General features: G+C 34.6%; 1 protein-coding gene across 1 annotated transcript; it reads right to left on the reverse strand.

Annotated features, from left to right (window-relative positions):
• Nucleotides 1-12,594: 12,594 nt before the first annotated feature.
• LOC149193382 (laccase-12-like) lies at nucleotides 12,595-21,889 on the reverse strand. Its single transcript, XM_089406620.1, has 7 exons — nucleotides 21,655-21,889; nucleotides 20,986-21,137; nucleotides 20,593-20,843; nucleotides 20,350-20,478; nucleotides 20,148-20,265; nucleotides 13,169-13,995; nucleotides 12,595-13,045 (listed from the first exon to the last, which is right to left on the reverse strand). The coding sequence occupies exons 1-7, from the start codon at nucleotides 21,775-21,777 to the stop codon at nucleotides 12,915-12,917; spliced, it is 1,731 nt and encodes a 576-aa protein (XP_089262746.1). The 5' UTR covers nucleotides 21,778-21,889; the 3' UTR covers nucleotides 12,595-12,914.
• Nucleotides 21,890-22,324: the final 435 nt, after the last annotated feature.

A 22,324-nucleotide genomic window follows, 5' to 3' on the forward strand; every position in this document is an offset into this window, starting at 1 on the left:
AATGTTTTTAATAATTAATATTAATATGATATAATAATTGATAGTGACATTAATATTAATATTAACAATAACAAAATTTAATATTAAAATATTACCATAATGGTATTATTAATAATTAGTTCAATATAAACATTAAATCTATAAAACCTAATATATATTAAACGTAAATTTCATATAAATTTTAATGTTATTATTAAGCTTAACATAAAATTTAATATAAACATAATAATATTAAATCTAAAATATAATGTTTAGATTTTAACATAAAATTTAATCTTATTATAAATATTAAAATAAACTTAAAATGCAATGGGAAAACCTAAAAACAGCTCTTAAAGCCTTAACCTTAAAAACCAATTTTAAAATTAGTAATATTCTTAAAAAGAAATGTTAAAGCTTACGTATTAATAGCAATTTTAGCTTTAATGTTGATGTTAATAGTGGTTTTTAATACTTGAAAATAAAACAATAATTATATTATTGAGGAGTTTCTATTATTGAGGGGTTTCCATTATAACATTGGAATGTGGATTATGGCGTAATTATTTAAAATAAGAAAAAATACATATAATTTATAAAAATAGTTTGAAAATAAGTTTAAAACATTCATCTATTAACATTCGATATTTCTATGATATCTACTAACATTCAATATTACTATTATATATAAATAGATGAATGGAAAATGTGAATTTTATAGAATAAGAAAAATTAAAATATAAATTATAAAATTAGTTTAAATATAATTTTAAAATATTTATTTATTAACATTCAATACTATTATGATATCTGGATAAATAGATGAATGGAAACTGTGTCTAAAATCTTAATTCATAAAAAAGCATTTAAAAAAATTTATGAAAGAAATTCTATATGAATTAAAATTAATATTTTTTGAGATAAAACCAATTTATTTATCACTGTAAATTTACAAACCAACACTAAGTATATAAACAAAGTTTTTTTTTATTACAAAAATAAATTTATTAAACAAAGTCTTTGGTAGAAATCACATGAGATGAACCACACTTGTTGGTTTGAAACGCATCGGCCAAAAGATTCTCTCATGTGATTTCTACCGAAAGACTTTATCTAATTCATTATGGATCACATAAACATGAATACAGAAACTAAATAAATAAAATTAAATAAATAAAAAATAAAAAATTATTAAGAAATAGTGGTAAAATCAAAATTATGTAGTAGACCAACAACGAATAAATTCTAAATTCAAATTCAATGAAAATAACAAATGACAACTAATAATTTTCCAAAACATACACAAAAAATTCTAATTTTGAAACTTATAAATTTCATTTCACAAACTTATTTTACATATATAAAAAAATATAACAAAAATTTATGTGATACAAATGTTCAATTTAATTAAAAAAAAATCAAAGATTATAGTGGATTGTTAAATTATCAACTGTTACCACATTTAAAAATAAATATAATATTCAATACCATTTAAAAATAAATAAATATGTTTTCAATTTCCAAACAAAGAATTACTTATGACTTTGATACCATGATTTATCGACAACCCTACAAACACATGAAACATAAAATAAATAAATGAATAAATAACTAAACTAAACTAAACTAAACTAAACTAAACTAAACTATACTATACTATACTATACTATACTATACTATACTATACTATACTATACTATACTATACAATGAAATTTACATCTCAAAAGCCACATCAACATTTGCATTGTTGTAGATTTCTTCGACCGTGAAAGCTACTATGTATCGTAAAACATCTCATGTTTAAGTTATATCCAAATAATACAACCAACACTTTGCTTTATTCTATGTTGTTTTTATAACTTCTGGGCTTTAAGTTACATTGAAGATTTTATTTTTCAATTCATTTTGTGGTACATAATCCCATATTAACTATGTGGTACATAATCCCATATTAACTATGTAAACTGAGCAAAAAAAAATTTACAACCTTTTCCATTAAACTATGGAATGCCAACTTCATTTTGTATGGTAAACAACTTTCTATGCTCTTTCAATTCAAAGTTTGCGAAGAAAATTCTCATCATTATAAATTATTTCCGTGCAATTTAGAATACACAAAACACAATGATACCTTCTATATGCTATAGTTTTTCTTGCATTAACTAATGTATTTGGAATCATTTTTATAATTGTAAAAGGAAACCACACAAATTATTGGAATAGACAAGTCCACTCTATCTGAAAAACACATTCTTATAGAGCTCCCTTCATTTTCACTAAGAGGTGAGATATTTCCATTTAATATGGAATAAAGGGAATTAACAAAAGAAACTAAACACATTCTTACATGGCTCCCTTCATTGTCACTAAGAGGTGAGATATTTCCATTTGCATCTAGTAATATGGAATAAAGGGAATTAACAAAAGAAACTAAACACATTCTTACAGGGCTCCCTTCATTGTCACTAAGAGGTGAGATATTTCCATTTGCATCTAGTAATATGGAATAAAGGGAATTAACAAAAAAAACCAATTAATTCAAGGGAATAAAGGGAATTACAAAAAGGGCCAACTAATTAATGAAACATCCAACACATGCATTTTTTAAATCTTTCAATATTTATTGGGAACCCTTGACAACAGGCAAGACCAGGAAATCTCGCCCACTTAACCCATGTGAGATTTGATGAGTGCGTGATCTAAGTTGCAACACTCTGATTTTACACCAACAAACTGATTTATATTCAGGCCTCCTAGCGTCCTATTTCCTAAACTTTGCTTACGACCTGTTTTTCTAAAAAACGAACAAAATTTCAAAAGTTTTAAACATATTTCTTTGAATAATTTGTGCTGTGAAAAACATAAACATTTATTTTAATAATTTGTACATTGAAAAAACATAAATAATTTTGAAGGATTAATTACATACATATGATTGCTACAACAAATTATCAATGCTCTATATACCAAGTCAAAAATGGCGCTGGACTTTAAAATCATTAACAAGAGTTCTTCCCATGTCTTTGAGGGGATCATGCATTCATCCCTTGAATCTTTGCAATTGTATCAATTTGCATTACACGCATAGTTCCGGACATACACTATCTTACATTTTCAGGGCATACACTATCTTACATCCCTTGAGCGAAGCCTCATCTAATGCGTGGTTATCTGCATGGAGGAGGCCAACTAAAATGGTAAGCGATAGCTATATGAAATTCAAATTGTTCGTGATTGTGAGGCTAAACCAATGTCTTACATCCTTATGGCGATGTTTCGTATAGGCGAATTGAATCGCTAAGTGATGTCTAGGCGAAATTGAAGCTGTTGGTGTTGCTAAGCTAATTGAAACGAATGGTGATGGTTATTCGTACTTTTCGCAACAGTTTTTAATCTTTCTACTTTGTCTTAATCATAATAGGTGGCGATTAACAAATGGCATTGCAAATTTTTATTGAAGGTTTGTAAATTTTTAATTTAAACATGGTTTAATCACATGATTTAGATATGCAAGAAAGTTATCATTGGATTTCAGAGATCTGTGGTTTGTGTTATTTGAATTTCTGATCGGAGAACCCACAGTAATGGAGTTTTTACACCAACGTTTCGAATCCCAAATGGGATCCATCATCAGGGAAAAGAGAAAGATGAAGAGAAAGATGATAAAAAGAAGAGCCAGATGGAGGGAATATATACTTATGAGGGCAGAATAATAGAGGCAAAGCACAGGTCGGCTTGGAAAAATAATGAAACCTAATTTTAATTTTAATTTTAATTTTAATTTTATTTAATGATTTTAATTTTAATAAATTAATTTTATTTATTTAGTAACTTTAAAATAAAATCATTAAACTAAACATTTTAAAATAATATTAAAATCATATAATTATCTAGAAACTAAAATAAATAATGATAATAATATCAAAAAATATTTTTAAAAACCTGAAACCCTAATGGTAATAATATCTAGAAACTAGAATATAAATTTTAATATTTTAATATTTAAATCAAAACCTAATAACATTAATATTTATAAAACCTAAAGACATAACTAAGAATTTATCTAAATATTTATCTAACCTAAGGTCTAAATAAATTCATATATATATATTAGAATTAATAACAATCAAGCCTACAACTTCATATATATAAATTAGATTTAATCAAAATCAACCCTAAAGCCTATATCAATCAAAAAACTAAAATAAATATTTTAATATCATAACCTTTATAAGACATAATCTTTATATAAAATTATTATCTAAAACTAATGTAAATATATTAATATTAATAAATATGATACTATAAGTTAATGACACTATATGACAAAATAATGTTAATATATAAGACATATAACTTAATAATAATAATAATATATATGGCTATATAACTCTAATATTAATCTAAATATGAATAAATAACCTAATGACTATATAACCTAATAATTTTATAAACCAGATCACTATATGACTTAAAACTTTTTTATTTATATAACATAAAGTCTTAAATAGCTTAAAATATGAAATATTAATAAAAACCTAACCACTATCTAAATAAATTCAAATTAATAACAATTAATAAAACCTAAATTTTATATTAATTCAATATTAAAGACTAGACTATAATAAGAACATGCATTAATGCCTAAATATTATTAAAAACAAACAATGAGGTTATATTAATAATTAGGGTTTTAATATAATATAATATAAATAACCTAAAGATAATATTACTATGAAAATCAAAACACTGCCATTGTCTATAATAACTATGGAAACTTAAATTCATATCTATCTTGATAACTATCTTACCTGTTAGACAACTTACCTGCTTAGACAACTTACTTGTTAGACAACTTACCTGGGGCCGGGCTGACGTTTCTTGATTTCACTGATCAGGGGAAGCCAGCTTCCGCTAATCTCCAAACCGCCGTCTCTGTTCAAATTACAAGGATGCTTCAAGATTTTGAGGGCTTCTCTGATTTTCCGTTTCTGATGCTGCTCCTCTCTTGCGATGATTGAGGCGTTTTCTAAGCAGATGTGGTGTTTAGTCTTCGAGGAGTGTTCTGCCAAGGCTGAGGTACGAGATCTTCCTTTCCTGATGTCAGCGCCATGTTCTTTCAGTCTTGTCTGGAGGGAGCGACCAGTTTCACCTATGTAGCTTTTCCCACACGAACAGTCTATTTTATAGACTCCTTTGAGCTGCAGTTTATCAATATCATCCTTAACAGATTTTAAACTTTGTCTGATGGTACCGGGAGCTGAGAATTGCGTTAGAATGTTTCTCTTTCTTAGGATCTTTGCCATTTTATCTGTGACCCCATGGATATAAGGTAGAAAAACCCTACCATCATGAGGTTGATCCTCCTCTTTAGGTTTGGGAGAGGACAACCTTTTTTCGGCTTTCTTTATGGCTTTTTTAATCTCATGATCCTTGTAGCCTATATTTCTGAAAGTTGAGATTAAATGCCTCTTCTCTTCATTTATATGTTCTGAGTCAGAAATTCGGAGGGCTCTAATGGCAAGAGTGTTCAGAACGCCAAGCTTTTGGGCTGGGTGATGGTGGGAATCCGCATGAAGGTAGCTTTCCGTGTGAGTTGATTTCCTGAGAACCTTATGGCCCAAAGAGCCATCCTCTTTTCTGATGATAAGAATGTCCAAGAAAGGGATGCTCATATTTTCTTCAAGCTCCATAGTGAATTTTATATCAGGGGAAATGGAGTTAAGGTGATTGAAAAACTTGTCGAGTTCTGCTTTACCATGGGTCCATTTTATATTGGTGTCATCGACAAAACGCTTCCACCATGCTGGTTTTAAGGGATAAGATTCCAGGGCCTTCTTCTCAAAATATTCCATGTACAAGTTGGCCACAATTGGCGAGAGGGGAGATCCCATTGCTACACCAGATGTCTGTTCATAAATTGTTCCTTGGAATGTGAATACAGTTGACCTTAAGCAGACTTCAGCCAGCTTTGCGGTTTCTGGATCGGTGACACTTCTTATGACCTGAATGGCTTCATCAAGAGGAATCTTCGTGAATAAGGAAACCACGTCAAAGCTTACAAGGATGTCATCATTTTCCATTCTTTCATTTTTAATAAGATTCACAAAGTCATGTGAGTCTTTAATGAAGGAGTCAGTATTTCCAACCAGGGGCTTCAGAATCTTGGCTACATATTTAGCAAGCTCATAGGTTGGGGAGCCAATGGTATTAACTATCGGTCTCAGTGGGACACCCTCCTTATGGATCTTGGGTAATCCATAAATTCTAGGAATGGTTTCACAAGAGGGGGTTAATTTCTTCTTCAATTTTTCGTCAAGGTTAGAATCTGATATAATCTTTTTTACATCCTTCATGATCTTGGCCATGGGATTACTGTTTAGCTTCTTATAACTGCCACAATTTAGGTGATCATTCATTTTCTTAACGTAGTCTTCTTTATCAAGGATAACCGCTGCTCCTCCTTTATCTGCTTTAAGAACAACTATTTTGTCATTATTTCGTAAGGAAGTGAAAGCCTTTTGCTCTTCTTTACTCAAGTTACTTTTGGGAGCCTTGGCTTTCTTCATGATGAGAGAAAATTCTTGCCTTAATGCCTCCTTGTCTTCAAGAGGGAGGTTGCTAATCCCATCTTCAATGCAACAGATCATCTTTTCAATAGGGAGGCTTTTAGGGGCCATTGCAAATCCCATTCCCTTGCTGAGAACATTGACTGCTAACTGGTCGAGAATCTCGGAAGACAGGTTAACTACTTTTCTTTTTGATGTTGATGCTGCATAAGAGTTTTCGCCAGTCTCCTTGTCACCCTTGCTCAGTTCATTGCCTTTTACCACATCTTTTTGGGAACTGGCAATATTAGTGTTTAATTCTAGCCTTTTTACACCTTCATAGATCTTTCTGTCATGCGCATCATTTCTGGAGACGTGCACCCTTTCGAAACTATCCACATTGTTTTTATTCTCGGCCCTGCCCAGGGAATAATCATTATCTATGATGATCCTATTTGATGCTTCTGGGTTAGCTTCACAAAACACCTCTGCGCCTATAATGTCATACTCATACTCATTATTCTTATTGGAATTACCAGTTAAAATACTATTAGAATTTTCATGTGTCTCACCTTCGCTTTCAATATTGATACCTGAAATGCTGGTCGAATTAAAGGTTTTGTTCTTGATATTTCTCTCCAACATTACTATGCTACCTATTGGTGGTGAAAATGACGGCGGCAAAGACATTAATAATAAACAAACAGGTAGCATAGTAATGTTGGAGAGAAATATCAAGGACAGAACGTTTAATTCGACCAGCATTTCAGGTATCAATATTGAAAGCAAAGGTGAGACGCATGAAAATTCTAAAAATATTTTAATTGGTAATTCCAATAAGAATAATGAGTATGAGTATGACATTATAGGCGCAGAGGTGTTTTGTGAAGCTAACCCAGTAGCATCAAATAGGATCATCATAGATAATGATTATTACCTGGGCAGGGCCGAGAATAAAAACAATGTGGATAGCTTCGAAAGGGTGCACGTCTCCAGAAATGATGCGCATGACAGAAAGGTCTATGAAGATGTAAAAAGGCTAGAATTAAACACTAATATTGCCAGTTCCCAAAAAGATGTGGTAAAAGGCAATGAACTGAGCAAGGGTGACAAGGAGACTAGCGAAAACTCTTATGCAGCATCAACATCAAAAAGAAAAGTAGTTAACCTGTCTTCCGAGATTCTCGACCAGTTAGCAGTCAATGTTCTCAGCAAGGGAATGGGATTTGCAATGGCCCCTAAAAGCCTCCCTATTGAAAAGATGATCTGTTGCATTGAAGATGGGATTAGCAACCTCCCTCTTGAAGACAAGGAGGCATTAAGGCAAGAATTTTCTCTCATCATGAGGAAAGCCAAGGCTCCCAAAAGTAACTTGAGTAAAGAAGAGCAAAAGGCTTTCACTTCCTTACGAAATAATGACAAAATAGTTGTTCTTAAAGCAGATAAAGGAGGAGCAGCGGTTATCCTTGATAAAGAAGACTACGTTAAGAAAATGAATGATCACCTAAATTGTAGCAGTTATAAGAAGCTAAACAGTAATCCCATGGCCAAGATCATGAAGGATGTAAAAAAGATTATATCAGATTCCAACCTTGACGAAAAATTGAAGAAGAAATTAACCCCCTCTTGTGAAACCATTCCTAGAATTTATGGATTACCCAAGATCCATAAGGAGGGTGTCCCACTGAGACCGATAGTTAATACCATTGGCTCCCCAACCTATGAGCTTGCTAAATATGTAGCCAAGATTCTGAAGCCCCTGGTTGGAAATACTGACTCCTTCATTAAAGACTCACATGACTTTGTGAATCTTATTAAAAATGAAAGAATGGAAAATGATGACATCCTTGTAAGCTTTGACGTGGTTTCCTTATTCACGAAGATTCCTCTTGATGAAGCCATTCAGGTCATAAGAAGTGTCACCGATCCAGAAACCGCAAAGCTGGCTGAAGTCTGCTTAAGGTCAACTGTATTCACATTCCCAGGAACAATTTATGAACAGACATCTGGTGTAGCAATGGGATCTCCCCTCTCGCCAATTGTGGCCAACTTGTACATGGAATATTTTGAGAAGAAGGCCTTGGAATCTTATCCCTTAAAACCAGCATGGTGGAAGCGTTTTGTCGATGACACCAATATAAAATGGACCCATGGTAAAGCAGAACTCGACAAGTTTTTCAATCACCTTAACTCCATTTCCCCTGATATAAAATTCACTATGGAGCTTGAAGAAAATATGAGCATCCCTTTCTTGGACATTCTTATCATTAGAAAAGAGGATGGCTCTTTGGGCCATAAGGTTTTCAGGAAATCAACTCACACGGAAAGCTACCTTCATGCGGATTCCCACCATCACCCAGCCCAAAAGCTTGGCATTCTGAACACTCTTGCCATTAGAGCCCTCCGAATTTCTGACTCAGAACATATAAATGAAGAGAAGAGGCATTTAATCTCAACTTTCAGAAATATAGGCTACAAGGATCATGAGATTAAAAAAGCCATAAAGAAAGCCGAAAAAAGGTTGTCCTCTCCCAAACCTAAAGAGGAGGATCAACCTCATGATGGTAGGGTTTTTCTACCTTATATCCATGGGGTCACAGATAAAATGGCAAAGATCCTAAGAAAGAGAAACATTCTAACGCAATTCTCAGCTCCCGGTACCATCAGACAAAGTTTAAAATCTGTTAAGGATGATATTGATAAACTGCAGCTCAAAGGAGTCTATAAAATAGACTGTTCGTGTGGGAAAAGCTACATAGGTGAAACTGGTCGCTCCCTACAGACAAGACTGAAAGAACATGGCGCTGACATCAGGAAAGGAAGATCTCGTACCTCAGTCTTGGCAGAACACTCCTCGAAGACTAAACACCACATCTGCTTAGAAAATGCCTCAATCATCGCAAGAGAGGAGCAGCATCAGAAACGGAAAATCAGAGAAGCCCTCGAAATCTTGAAGCATCCTTGTAATTTGAACAGAGACGGCGGTTTGGAGATTAGCGGAAGCTGGCTTCCCCTGATCAGTGAAATCAAGAAACGTCAGCCCGGCCCCAGGTAAGTTGTCTAACAAGTAAGTTGTCTAAGCAGGTAAGTTGTCTAACAGGTAAGATAGTTATCAAGATAGATATGAATTTAAGTTTCCATAGTTATTATAGACAATGGCAGTGTTTTGATTTTCATAGTAATATTATCTTTAGGTTATTTATATTATATTATATTAAAACCCTAATTATTAATATAACCTCATTGTTTGTTTTTAATAATATTTAGGCATTAATGCATGTTCTTATTATAGTCTAGTCTTTAATATTGAATTAATATAAAATTTAGGTTTTATTAATTGTTATTAATTTGAATTTATTTAGATAGTGGTTAGGTTTTTATTAATATTTCATATTTTAAGCTATTTAAGACTTTATGTTATATAAATAAAAAAGTTTTGAGTCATATAGTGATCTGGTTTATAAAATTATTAGGTTATATAGTCATTAGGTTATTTATTCATATTTAGATTAATATTAGAGTTATATAGCCATATATATTATTATTATTATTAAGTTATATGTCTTATATATTAACATTATTTTGTCATATAGTGTCATTAACTTATAGTATCATATTTATTAATATTAATATATTTACATTAGTTTTAGATAATAATTTTATATAAAGATTATGTCTTATAAAGGTTATGATATTAAAATATTTATTTTAGTTTTTTGATTGATATAGGCTTTAGGGTTGATTTTGATTAAATCTAATTTATATATATGAAGTTGTAGGCTTGATTGTTATTAATTCTAATATATATATATGAATTTATTTAGACCTTAGGTTAGATAAATATTTAGATAAATTCTTAGTTATGTCTTTAGGTTTTATAAATATTAATGTTATTAGGTTTTGATTTAAATATTAAAATATTAAAATTTATATTCTAGTTTCTAGATATTATTACCATTAGGGTTTCAGGTTTTTAAAAATATTTTTTGATATTATTATCATTATTTATTTTAGTTTCTAGATAATTATATGATTTTAATATTATTTTAAAATGTTTAGTTTAATGATTTTATTTTAAAGTTACTAAATAAATAAAATTAATTTATTAAAATTAAAATCAATAAATAAAATTAAAATTAAAATTAAAATTAAAATTAGGTTTCATTATTTTTCCAAGCCGACCTGCTTTGCCTCTATTATTCTGCCCTCATAAGTATATATTCCCTCCATCTGGCTCTTCTTTTTATCATCTTTCTCTTCATCTTTCTCTTTTTCCTGATGATGGATCCCATTTGGGATTCGAAACGTTGGTGTAAAAACTCCATTACTGTGGGTTCTCCGATCAGAAATTCAAAGTTATCATTGCTAATTTCATTCTTTGATTTAGTGGCGACTACGAGAATATACGAGCGTCTTTCAATTGAGACCATCCGATCAAAAAATTAATTAACAAAAAGATTAAGGTAACCAATTCCCATAGGAGGGATGCCTATCAACGTAAATATGTAATTAAGATTTTTCAAGTAAATTAAAATTTTAATGAAACCCTACACCAATATAGTTTGGTAATTTCAAATTTATGTTTAAAAAGAAAATTTGTTTTTCATTTTTTTAAGTATATTTTATATTTTTGATATATATTAAAAGAAAAATTATTATAAAATATGTCATTTCATAAGTGTTTTTTTTTACTTTGTTTAGAATTAATGGGAAAAGAACCAATAAACAAAAAAACTTAAAAATTAAACTAACGAGACAGTCATGTGCTCGTCAACGAATCAAGACGATTTGATTCAACCTAGAATATATTATTGGTCATCCAAAACTCCGTGGAGACTTCGTTAACGAATGTTGAACTCTTGTTTCAGAATATTGTACTAGAATCCCAAATAATATTTTTATGCCTTGGAATTTGACATCTTACAAGACGTGAATGTAGAGAGCTATGGTATCTTAACATTTCAAAACATAATTTGAACGGTGGTAACATATAAATACCCAGGGATCATCTCATCGTTTTAAGAGAGTTTAGGTTCCTAAATATTAGATACTAGCATAATGTAACAATGTGGTTAATATACTCGTTCCATGTCATTGTACTAATATTTTATAAATTTTAAAAGGTGCTATTGTTAGTTCCTCTGAGCAATCGTGGTTACATTTCAAGGCGATTAGTGGTATAGAAACAACGATGGATTAAAATATTAAAAATGTGATATTGTTAATTCTTGTTGAGCAATCGTGGTTACATTTCAAGACGATTAGTGATATAAAAACATTGATAGCTTAAAATATTAAAAAGGTGATATTGTTAGTTCTTGTTGAGCAATCGTGGTTACATTTCAAGGCTATTAGTGGTATGAAACATTGATATTGTTTGGTAGTATAAAAGAGAGTCTTTTGTTTTTTTTAAGTGTATACTATTATATAATTAGATTAAATTTTTAATTAAATTTTTTATTTTACTAATAAATATGTGATTAAGGTGTAATGTTTGATTTTTTTTAAAATAATTAATTAATAATTTTAATTAAAAAATAATAATAAATAAATATTTTTCTCTATAGATAACAATAATAATAATAATAATATCTTTTTTCTATACATGTTGAGTGGGCCTAATGGTTAAGAGCATGTGTTTCCTTATAAGAGGTTACAGGTTCAAAACTAGAGAGGGGTAGAGTATGTATGCCTTGCTAGACTTAGCAGTTAATAACTAGAGAGGGGTAGAGTATGTATGCCTTGCTAGACTTAGCAGTCAAATTACTACGCGGAGGTAGGTCCCTTATCCCACAAACAAGGTCTCATACACTAATTTGGTGTCTTGCTTGACTGTGACCTTAAAAATAGATATTATTATTAAAAAAATTTATACTAATCAAGAAATTATTTAAAGTAAATTAATTTACTTATTTAGAAAAAAATATTTACTATATAAAATTAAAAATAAAGACAATTTTGTTTAAAAATGAATTTTTATCGCTAATTTTTAACCGTGCCCTAATTGTTACCTTTTATAAGCGGCCGACAAATCATTTGAACGAATCAATTTGGCTCCACGCATTAATCTTACGTTACTGAATCATAAAAAATATACCAATAACATTGATTCAAAAGTAAGTGGGTTTTCTATTGCTGTGATCATGACCAAGGTATTTTTCATTTCCGAGCGGGTCACACGATTACGAAATTTCCTACCTCTCTCGTGTAACTACCTTACATATACACATTTCCTAATAGGCCGGAACTTTGCCATAACAATCGGGATCATAATGGATATAAGAATGGAAGAAGAAAATTTAGGACAAGGTAAAAAGCATGAAGTGGGATCAATAGAAGATCGGGATTCATCTCTATTATCGATTGGTATGGATGGCAGTTTTCCTCAGCATCGCGGAAAATCTCTGGGAGGTGACTGCAGACTCAAAAGAGCGTCAGGTCCATTGTTAACCACAAACACCATGGCCAGCCCCCATGTTATGTGCACGTCCAAGTGGCAGTGCATCACCCAAGCACCTGCAATAAGTAATGATCACGGCCATTACCACTCTATTGCACAAAGTATGATCCAATTCAGAACAAGAGACGAAACCACTACAGATGGAAAGTGGAAAGCTGTGAAACAAATTAAATGCTCACCAGGATTGTCAGCCACGAATCTTATTGCAGCCCAGCCATTGACTGGAACGTTCACAGTGTTGCGCATAGGAGGATCCACCAGGTTGAACTTCTGAGGATCGGTTTGTGGATTATAATTGCCAAATCCTGCTCCCACTATGTAGAAGTCATAACCATGGAGATGAACAGGATGGCTTTCACCCGCAAATATATTTGTTCCTTGAAGAATTACTTGCACCGTTGTGTTATAATTAAGAACTTTCACTCTTGTACCTTTCACAGGGGACCACAGACCTCTGCTTATATTCTGTGTGGTATAATCAAATCGCACAGAAGGGTTATCGGGGAAGTCTATGGAGAATACTCCTTTCATGCCAAAATGTTGAGCTTGAAGAATTGACGAAGTTGTTGGCAGCACAAATGATATGTTATTCATACTGGCTGCAAATCTTGATCCGTTGGGACCTCCACAAGACTGCCCCGGGCATTTGATCAATCCTAAACCTATGGTGTAGAAGAGATTCTCGGTGACCCTCTGAGGAACGAAGACGGGGTGATCTTGTGAGGCCAAGCTTCTGAGACCATTGGCGAAGCTAGTGGCACTCTGGGTGTCGTTATAGAATGGAAGATTCGGCATGATTGGAGCTGATTTGTTAGAGCTCCCCTCGTATTCTAAAATGGCAGTGGTAGTGGTGTTATCGAATGGAACCCCTTGCCCGCTGGAATATGCTCGAGCAGCCATATAGTATCTACCTGTAGCCTGATTGGCAGTTACAAGTATGTCTGTTGTCTGGCCGGGGCCGAGCATCAGAACATTCGTCTTAAGAGGCTTTGTATACAAAGCATCTGTTGGAATGTTAATTCCAACTGCTGGCTGTAGGCGGACGTGGGCAGCCGACTCAGCCAGCACGCTGTACCCAAAACCGCCAGAACAATACCACAAACCCGCTGAGGCATATCGCACCGCTTTTGCATAAAGGTGGTTTCCGTATATTGGCCTTCGATGCGTTTTGGTGCAGGCACGTGGCTCTCGCCTGACGTCAGCATCTCTGACATATCGGGAGGTAAAGCTCAGCATTAAAATGCCTTCCGATATCCACTCCAGCCATCGGATCTCCTTGCGTGTTGTCAGTCGTCGATCTCTTGAAGGTGCACGGGCCTGCATCGAATTTAATATTTGCGTGGAGTAAAAGTCAAGCTTCGTTGACCGCATGTCCCTTCTGCAAAAGAATTAAACACAAGATAAATGGTGTCGTAGAAATTAGGTAGATATTTATGTTCTTTTATTTACGGCACGTAAAATGTAGTTTTTTTTTTTCACATATATGTTTTTGCTTTAGTTTTCATATATATAACAAGAAAAATGAAAAGGGCTTGTGTTGTAAAAAGGACGAAGGAGCAATGTAAAATGCGCTCTGTATTTTTGTTTTGTTCGGCACATGGGTTGTAATGCTTTTGTGTGGGGCATCGTAAAGCGTTGGTGCAGCGAAAAATTAAGGGTGAAGCACATCTCGTGCGAAAAGAATGAAGAATGTTTTTTTGTTATAAAAATGCACAGTAGTGCATAAGAAAGGCTGCTCATTTTGAAAATGTATGCACAGCAGCTATCTGTAAATAAAAGCGTGGAGCGCATATGTTCTGGTGTTTTTATGCAGTTGAATATATTGTAAAAATGAAGCAGGAGCCAAAGCCAAGGAAATGCACAACAGTGCATGAAGAGAAGAAAAAGAGAGGAGCGCATGTGTGTTAAGTAAGTTTTTTTTTATGTATTGAATTTGCATTGAAATGCAAAAGAAAAGAGCGCTCAGGTATTCTCTGAGATTGTGAATGTAATATAAAGTTTACTGTATGTGTAAAATATTTTTACAACAGTATGTGTAAAAATAGTTTTACACCAGCAAATGTAAAAATGGGTTTTACTGCAGTAAACCCAGCACAGTAATTTCTCAGGTGAAAACAGAGTTTTGATGGGTGAAAGTAATTTTGGTGAATCCCTCTCAGCAAAGAGGATGAATGTTGTTTCAGGCTTTATATTTTAATGAATGGAAATGATTTTATGGCTATGTAATACTCTGTTCAGTCAATTTTTATTAAAAGGCTTCCCTGTGCAAAAGGTCCTGTGAACAAAGGAAACAGAGCATTGGCTCTGTGATGTTTGTTTGTGTGGTTTTGGTATTTTCCCATTGAAAAATACCCAACAGTGGTATCAGAGCTAGTCCAGGCTCTTTGAAGACTCAAAGAAGCTGAAGGAAGGTGTTGTTGCAGCAGTCAAACTTCTCCAGCAGTGTGAAGTCTCAGCCAAAAGAATTAAGGTATTCCTCAAGCTTTCCTTTGTGTTACTATTATAGAAACAGTCAGTGATTAAAAAATACAGTCAAGTATTTAAAGCCTAGATAAGAATGGCAAGGTCAAAGAAGAGAGCCTCCAAGCCTGTTAAAAATGTGTCTCCCTCCTCTACTAAACTAGAAGGCAATCTATTTGAAAACATAGTATTTGAGCTTCCAAAGTTTGATGGAAACTTTGATGTATGGGAAATAATGATGAGGGCTTTCCTAATGTCTGAGGAGATTGAAGTCTGGGAGTCAGTGATTGATGACAGCAAAATGGATAAAGAATCCATGGAGTATGATGCACAAGCAACAAAGACTATCTTGGATGGACTCCCTGATTCTGTGAAGAAGAATCTAGGAAAATATACATCAGCAAAGGATATATGGGACAGACTGCATGACCTTCATGCAAAGGGAGCACTGACCATGACAATGAGTCAAGAAGAACCCATCATAGAAGCTGAGAATGAAAAGCTTGACCTCATCAAGTTTCAAGTAAAAGAAAGGGATGAAGAGCTCGCCAAGCTGAAGAAGGAGCTTGACCAATGCAAGAGGAAACATCATGAAGAAGTCATATCCATGACAAATCAGTTGAATGAAGCAAAGAAGCAGGAGATGCCTTGACAAGTCAACTTGAACAAAGACACACGAAAGTGAATAAGCTTGTGGAAGAGATTGGACAGTACAAGGTAGAGGTCTCCTCCCTTAAGTCCGAACTACAAGAAGCCAAGAAGCAGGCACAAGGAGCTGAAAAGAAAATGAAGAGCAGTCAAGCAAAAGATGAAGAAATCTCCAAAATGAAGACAGATATTATCTCCTTCAAAATAGTAGCAGCTGAAGCTACTCGTAGCAAGGAAGAAACTGAGGGACAACTAGCAAAGAAAAATAATGAATGTGAAAAGTTAGAAGAAGAGATTGTCCTCCTCAGGAAGAAGGTTGAAGGGATGAACAAGATGATGAAGAGCTCTCAAGCTTTGGATGACATGCTCAGCTATCACAGATCTCCATATGATAAATCAGGACTTGGGTATGTAGGTGAACCCTCAAACAAGGATGAGGATGCTCTAAGCAAAGGAGATGTGAAGAAGCCAGAAAGAAGTTGTGATGCTCCTAGTTCCAGCAAAGGCAAGGAGAAAAATGAAGGCAGCAATAGAAGAGATCCAGCTCCAAGAAGAAATGTAGTTGATGTCAAAGAGGCAAGATGTAATGGTCATCAACAAAGGATCTCAAGGCAGCAAGGCTTCAGAAGTGCATCAAGAAAACCTCCATCTCCCAGGTACCAAAGTTCATTTTATGGTTATTGTTATGCTTGTTCAAACTTTGGTCATATGGCAAAAGACTGTAGAGCATTTCATGGAGATAGATGTTGTGGTCTTCGACAACCTCCAAGAAACAATTTTAGAAGAAATCATGAAATGTTATTCATGAACAATGTTGAATGTTTCAAGTGTCATAACATTGGGCATATGGCACGAGACTGTAACTTAAGATGGGCTCCTATGCAAGCTAGACCCACACAAAAGAAGAAAGCTACATAAGTATGGAGAAGGAAGGAAATGCAACCTGAAACCCCCTTGAACTCCCCAGCTGATCTAAGTCTCTTTTGAGAAAACCTTGTTAAAAGAAGACAAGCATACACTAAAGGGGAGCTTGAATTTTTTTTTGTTGCTGAACTATATTAACAGTCATTTGTTGATGGAGGATGTATTGCAGCGCAACAGTTGCAAATGAAATCTTTGTTAATCCCTCTAAAAGGTAATATGCAGCAGTGATGAAATCAGCAATGTTTTTGCTTTGTGTTTATGCAATATGCACAGAAATGCATAAAGAAGAAAAGATGGCAGCGCTGAAATGTAAAGAGCAGCAGCGAGATAAGAGAAAAATGCAAAGCATGGAGACCCTCACAGCAGTGGGAAGATAGAACATGAACAGTAGTTTGAAATTTTTTTTGTGGTGCACATGCATTGAAATGCATAGCAATGGAAGGTAGTTTCCTTTTATGTAAAGTGAGAGAATATGCTCACAGCAGAGTGAGAGAATATGCTCACAGCAGAGTGAGTATAATACACAGCAGATGGAAATGTTTTGTATTGGGAATGAAAATGCAAAGCAGTAAGAAGAAAATGAGAAGAAGGCAAAACGCAGCAGAGCGTAAATGCCCAGTGGCTGAGAATGCAATGAAATTTTTGACACAACAGTGAAAAAGGTAATGTTTTTTTTTGTATGCAATGCAACATGCAAAGAAATGCATAAAGAAAAACATGGACAGCAGATTTTTAATGCACATGGGTGAATGATAATGTGTGGCAGCAGAAAAATGAAAGGAATTGCACAGCAGTGCATTGTGTAATTAAAAAAAATGAAACTGAAGATTGTGTGAAGCAAGGGTGTAAAAAGTAACAGCCCGTGTTATTTTTTTTGTGTGGAGAATGAAGTGCCAAGAGTATGGGCACAGCAGTATGATGAAACAAAAGGTAGCGACAGTGTAAATTGCAGAGGCAACGCAGTAGCAAATAAAAAGCCCAGGGATGACAGTCTATGGTTATGGGTATGGACAGCAGTGAATATGAAAAATGCAACAGCAAGAAGTTATGGACAGCAGCATGATGACAAGAAGGAGAAGCACACAGCAATGCAAATAAGAAAATGCAGCAGCATGAAGTTTTGTTGAAGAAATGAAAGTGAATGTAAGAAATATTTACACACAGCAGTGTAAATTTGTAAGTTGGGACAGTGTAATTGTTCCAAGAAAGACAGAGTATTTTGTCTTTGAAAAGTGCAGAAGCAGTGCAAGTGTAGACACAGCAGTGTGGGATAGACACAGTAAAGAAGATGGCACAACAGTGCAGCAGAGAATATGCAGCAGCATAAAAGAACAAAGTAATGAGTTTGCACACACAGCAGTGCAATGATTGTTTGTTTTGGAACTGCATTTGAAGCAGTCATTTGGTGAATCCCTCTGTCAAGAGGAAGATGATTTTTAGCATACACATGGTAAATCCCTCTATCAAGAGGATGATGCTTTTCAGCATAGTCACAGGGGAATCCCTCTGTCAAGAGGAAGGTGCTCTTCAGCACATTGTTATGGTGAATCCCTCTGTCATGAGGAAGGTGCTCTTAAGCACAGTTTCAGGTTAATCCCTCTATTAAGAGGAAGACAACTTTGTTTGTTTGTGAACTGCATCAGAAGCAGTTGGTGAATCCCTCTATGTGAGGAAGATGTCTTTGTAACAGCAGTGTTGGTGAATCCCTCGATGTGAGGAAGTGTTTGGGTATGTTTGAGCGCCCAGCAGTTGAAATTAAAGGGGAGTGTTGGAATGTTAATTCCAACTGCTGGCTGTAGGCGGACGTGGGCAACCGACTCAGCCAGCACGCTGCACCCAAAACCGCCAGAACAATACCACAATCCCACTGAGGCATATCGCACCGCTTTTGCATAAAGGTGGTTTCCGTATATTGGCCTCCGATGCGTTTTGTTGCAGGCACGTGGCTCTCGCCTGACGTCAGCATCTCTGACATATCGGGAGGTAAAGCTCAGCATTAAAATGCCTTCCGATATCCACTCCAGCCGTCGGATCTCCTTGCGTGTTGTCAGTCGTCGATCTCTTGAAGGTGCACGGGCCTGCATCGAATTTAATATTTGCGTGGAGTAAAAGTCAAGCTTCGTTGACCGCATGTCCCTTCTGCAAAAGAATTAAACACAAGATAAATGGTGTCGTAGAAATTAGGTAGATATTTATGTTCTTTTATTTACGGCACGTAAAATGTAGTTTTTGTTTTTCACATATATGTTTTTGCTTTAGTTTTCATATATATAACAAGAAAAATGAAAAGGGCTTGTGTTGTAAAAAGGACGAAGGAGCAATGTAAAATGCGCTCTGTATTTTTGTTTTGTTCGGCATATGGGTTGTAATGCTTTTGTGTGGGGCATCGTAAAGCGTTGGTGCAGCGAAAAATTAAGGGTGAAGCACATCTCGTGCGAAAAGAATGAAGAATGTTTTTTTGTTATAAAAATGCACAGTAGTGCATAAGAAAGGCTGCTCATTTTGAAAATGTATGCACAGCAGCTATCTGTAAATAAAAGAGTGGAGCGCATATGTTCTGGTGTTTTTATGCAGTTGAATATATTGTAAAAATGAAGCAGGAGGCAAAGCCAAGGAAATGCACAGCAGTGCATGAAGAGAAGAAAAAGAGAGGAGCGCATGTGTGTTAAGTAAGTTTTTTTTTTATGTATTGAATTTGCATTGAAATGCAAAAGAAAAGAGCGCTCAGGTATTCTCTGAGATTGTGAATGTAATATAAAGTTTACTGTATGTGTAAAATATTTTTACAACAGTATGTGTAAAAATAGTTTTACACCAGCAAATGTAAAAATGGGTTTTACTGCAGTAAACCCAGCACAGTAATTTCTCAGGTGAAAACAGAGTTTTGATGGGTGAAAGTAATTTTGGTGAATCCCTCTCAGCAAAGAGGATGAATGTTGTTTCAGGCTTTATATTTTAATGAATGGAAATGATTTTATGGCTGTGTAATACTCTGTTCAGTCAATTTTTATTAAAAGGCTTCCCTGTGCAAAAGGTCATGTGAACAAAGGAAACAGAGCATTGGCTCTGTGATGTTTGTTTGTGTGGTTTTGGTATTTTCCCATTGAAAAATACCCAACAGCATCCACAGCAACAACGGTCATTGTGTGGTTGGCTACCGAGAAGAACAGGTCACTATTGAGAGCAGCGTTGATGACACGCAGAAGATTTGTTTCCCCAGCTTTTACTGAGACACTGAAGGTATCTGTATCCATCATTTGCAATTGATCATTTGCCAGCTGAACAGATTCTATCTATTTGATATGCGTTAATGTAGGAAGAAATGTACCTGAAGTAGAACATTTATATAAGTCGCCTGGTTGTCCATTTATAGTAAATGCATCTGAAACGTTGGGGGCTGCTCCTGTTCGGGTTGCTTGATTCACAACATCAATAGGATTCCTATTCCACCATTCTCCTGCGAATTCAAACACGGTCAAACATTTCAATCGCATTAGAATTTACATTGAAATCAAGCTCCCAATTATATTTCTAACCAAGGAGCATAACAAATTGAATAGCTATAGCATACCTAGAAGAATGGGAATCTGGCGATGTGGCCTTGTAAATTTAAAGGGATAAGTGCTTCCCAGCCTAGGCAAGATGATCAAAGCTCCATAGACAGTAGCTCGAAGCCAAGAGCTGTGGGCATGCCACCAGAGAGTTCCTTCCTGACCAGTGATGGTGAATTTGTATGTGTAACTTCGCCCTGGCCGAATGGGGCATTGTGTTATAAATTCAGGTCCATCGGACCACCCGGTGCGAAATTGGCGCACTCCGTGCCTGTAAATACGAGCATAAACAATTTATTCCTTTTAACATGCAAAACCAGACATACACGATGCTCTGCCGTTTAACAAGACTTAAAAATGCATTAACATCAATATCATGCAGTACTACTCGGTGGGTTAGAGACGTGACGTACCAGTGAATGGTAGCGTTATATTGCGCCTGGTTGTGCACTTTGATTTTAAGATTGTCTCCATTTCTCACATGCAGCGTTGGACCCGGGAACTGTCCGTTCACAGTGATGATATTGTGTGTCCCACATAGCCTTTTCACAGGTGTAGATCGAAGCTGAATTTTCCGATTAACCAGCCACAAAATTCATTATATTAATAAGTGATGAGTTGATCAGATACCTAGGTATTATTCCTACATAGTCAATGAGGGGAGGCAATTACTAAATGTTTCCCAGAGAAATTACCGCAATTCATAAAGAAGAGTTAATTATACATCCATGTTAGTGACAGACATCTGAAGTGCACAGAGCGCTCAGAATACCAGAAACTAGGAATTGCACGTTAATGTTCATTCTATCTTAATAGAGAGTGCTTTCCTATTATTTCCATGCGTGTATCCATTAAAAAAAAAAAAAAATTATGTTAAAATGGCTAATGCACCCAGGATGCTTCATCTAAATCCATAGATTTATTTTTCGTATATAAATATATACTTTTGTAACACCCAATGGATTAAAGCAGAGACTTAAAATTCCATGGCAGCAACATCTCCCAGCTCATTATAACACCTTTTTTCAAGCAAACGCTAACATACATTTTAAATAGGAGTATTGAAAGATGAGAAAACGTACAACGAATATATGTTTGTGTAGCTTCGCCGAGGCCATAGCAGTCAGCCAGGTTAGGCATATGACTATCCGAAACAACCTAGTCGCAAATGGGCATGCCCACAAATGTTGATTAAACCTTTCCATTGAATTTATATACTTTTAATAAACTTAGCAAGCTGCACTGTTTCTATTTCAACGTGAAGCTCCACAGAAGTTTGGAAAAAAGAAACAAGCAAACATATGTGTCAGAGGAGGAATGGACAAGATAGGCATGAATCAGAAAGTAGTGAGATCAAAGTTTTTATACATGTGAATTGCCAGTTGAACTCCGTTTAGTTTGGTGATAAGTCTACGTTCAAGTTGTTAAAGCCGTAACAAAACGTTCAAAGTTGGTGAAGTTAGAAGTTGTTAGAAAAGGTTAAACTCGGTGAAATTAGGCGCTGAGCTGTAGAAAGATGAAAAACGCCCTCTTGGTAGTCGACGTGTACCGCACCCAGGTACCGAGGTATTTGAAACGTCTCTTTCCTCGGTTACAATGACGGCGCCGCTGATAATCAATTACCTGGGGTTGAGTCAACACTGTTTTCTTCATTCCTTCTTTATAACTGCATTTTATACGACGTGAAAATAAAAATAACCCATACCTTGACGCCAGTCACCACTGTTCTCCTGTTTCCTTAATAATAACGGC

This window comes from Pinus tabuliformis, chromosome 2_2, assembly GCF_031772625.1.
Source record: "Pinus tabuliformis cultivar Carrire ecotype Pingquan chromosome 2_2, CPIR1, whole genome shotgun sequence".
Classification (NCBI taxonomy): Eukaryota; Viridiplantae; Streptophyta; class Pinopsida; order Pinales; family Pinaceae; genus Pinus; species Pinus tabuliformis.